The sequence below is a fragment of the Fukomys damarensis genome, unplaced genomic scaffold (assembly GCF_012274545.1).
Source record: "Fukomys damarensis isolate Sample0158 unplaced genomic scaffold, DMR_v1.0_HiC HiC_scaffold_17, whole genome shotgun sequence".
Lineage (NCBI taxonomy): Eukaryota > Metazoa > Chordata > Mammalia > Rodentia > Bathyergidae > Fukomys > Fukomys damarensis.
In genome coordinates, this window is record NW_022900929.1 from 2,180,059 (window position 1) to 2,182,661 (window position 2,603).

At 38.5% G+C, this 2,603-nt stretch overlaps 1 protein-coding gene across 1 annotated transcript in view; it reads right to left on the minus strand.

The window, feature by feature from the left end:
- The window catches only part of Eif2ak1 (eukaryotic translation initiation factor 2 alpha kinase 1), a 41,043-nt gene that overhangs the window by 29,218 nt on the left and 9,222 nt on the right, over positions 1 to 2,603 (minus strand). Inside the window, exons 3-4 of the mRNA XM_010642757.2 lie at positions 1,574 to 1,707; positions 332 to 369 (exon numbers count right to left, since the gene is read on the minus strand). Of these exons, the coding sequence (XP_010641059.1) occupies positions 332 to 369; positions 1,574 to 1,707 (172 nt within the window). The remainder of the gene's footprint in view (positions 1 to 331; positions 370 to 1,573; positions 1,708 to 2,603) is intronic.

Here is a 2,603-nt window from a genome sequence, read left to right on the forward strand (position 1 = left end):
GCTACCACCTCCCGCAAAAGCAATGGCCTAAGTTTGAACTCTAGTACCAAAAAAAAAAAAAAAATAGTGAAGCTTAGGGAATCCATATTCAATGCAGGACAGGAGATCAAAGAGAAAGGACATATTGTAAAAAAAAGTAAAGCAAGTGCTCACTTATACTAGTAGCACATATACCAAAAAATAAAGCAAATCTTGAAACTGTACTGTCCTGACAATAAAGTTTTTTAAAATTTCATAAAGTACCCTAAAACATTTTTAACTCCAAAACTAATATTTCTTTAATCTTGACTGTAGTGTAGACTTTGCACAATGAAAAGTATTTAACACATACCTGATTTTCTGCATGTAAGAATTATCCTCACAAGAACCCTAAAATCAAAAATTATTTTAAAAAATGATTTCAAAAAGTGTGAATTAGGAATCTATCAAACTTCAATGTCTCATTAACAGCCCTAAATGCTCAAACAATATTTTTTAAAAATAGCATTATTAAGATTAAAAATAATATCTTAATATAAAAATATTTTAAACCTGAGAATTTCTTTGCCAAGGAGCTCCATAAGCAAATGTTGAATTCACCTTCAAAATATATGCATAAACTAAGCACTCTTCCTGTCTCTACTGCTTGTTACCACTCCATTCCAAGCCATATCACCTGTCTGTATGAATGCACCCATCTTCCTGCTTCTGTCCTTGACCCCCTCAGTCTATTTTCAAAGCACTAGCAGCTGTTATCCTTAATGTAAGTCAGATTATGTCACTCCACAGCTCAAAATCTTGCGATGTTCCCCCGCTTACTCAGTAAAAAGCAAGCATGGTTTAAGACGGTCTCAAGAGCCTACTCCATCTGTCCTCTCTCCCTACTCTCTCTCCCCTTCTCTCTCAACTCTCCCCTTTGCTTATTCTACTCCAGCCATGTCACCACCCAGTTTCCACCATCACACTGCTACTAGCACACTTTGGGGCCATTCCACTTACTGCTCCTCTGCCTGGAATGCTTTTCTTCCATACACACTCGGGGATCATTCTGTCAACTGCAGATCTTCAGTTTAACTGTCTCAGCAAGACCCTCCCTGGCCACACTTTGTGAAAGCCTTGCAACCCCTCCCAACACTTGCCAAGTCCTTTCACTACTTCATGTTTCTCGTATATAGATTATCATGTCCTAAAAACCCACACATTTTTTCCTACTATTTGTTAGAATACAAGCTCTGTGAAGGGAAGGATTTTCAAACATGTTGTTCAAAGCTTTTGCCTCTGCATCTACAAAAGAGTCTAACACAGCAATCACTTAATAAATACCGTTGAATAAACAAAATTTTTACTTTTAAAAACCTTTTGAAAAAAAAAAAAACCTTTTGTATATAATTTCATGCTTTAAAATGTAGTTCTCTGGTAGCAAACACCTGTAATTCCAGCACTTGGGAGATTGAAGCAGGAGGACTGTTATGAGTTCGAGGCCAGCCTGAACTACATAGTGAAACTGTCTCAAATAACAACAACAACAAAAATAGTTCTCTTTAAATGAAAATGTATTTTTGTCATATTCGAAGTGCAAGTGTTGTGAGCTTACCTGCCGAACTCTCTCTCTGGCAGACCTCATTAAATGAGTAATAGCTCTGTTGTGATGCAGTCTCAAGGAGCTAAACTCATCACTGCAGGTGAATGAAGACAGCAACCCCATTTTGATAAAAGTCTGACAAAGTACTACAAAAAGAATATGGAAAGTCATTATTAGGAAGGACATCAATAAGATGGCAATTTTTAAGAGTATCCTGAGAACAAAAAGTAATAACCACAATCACAAAGAAACCTCAGTAAGAAAAAACTTAGGTACCCTAAACGAGGAATAGCTGGTGTACCCACAGATAGGAGCATGTCTGTAACGAACACCTGTCTTATATTGTACTGTACAGCCATTTGTTTACCACAACTAGTCATGAAAGCACTACACTTCATTTTAAAAGGGGAGGGCAAGAAAAAAGTATAAACCCAGTATTCTGACATTTCATACACTGTACTTTGGTGAAAGGCAAAATGACAATAAAAGCTGAAATGACATATATAAGAAGAAACAATAAAAGTGGACATTATGCCAATTATAGTGGTACATGCCTCTAATCCCAACACTGAGGGAAGGAAGCTGAAGCAGAAGGATAACAAGTTCAAGCCCTACTTGGGAAGACACTGGCTCAAAATGAAAATGGCTGGGGATGTAGCTCCGTGGTTGTGTGCCCCTGAGTTTGACCCCTAGTACCCTCCCCAAAAAAGTGAGCATTATTTGTTTTTTTCTATTATGGAATATCTCTAGTCGACATAGAAAAAGCAAGTTTGAAAAAGGTTGTTTCCACAGAGATGTTCTGACTTTTACTCATTCAAAAAACACAAGCCAGCATCGTGGTGGTGGTAGTGAGTGCCTTATAGTCTAGCTACTAGTGAGAATGAGGCAGGAGTTTCACTGGAATGCATTAGTTTCAGGTCAGGCTGTGTAACAATGAGAGGGAGAAGGGAGGGGAGGGAAGGAGAGGAAGTGGGAGGAGGGAGAGGGACGGAGAGGGAGAGAGAGAGGGAGAGAGAGAGGGAGAGAGAGAGGGAGAGAGAGG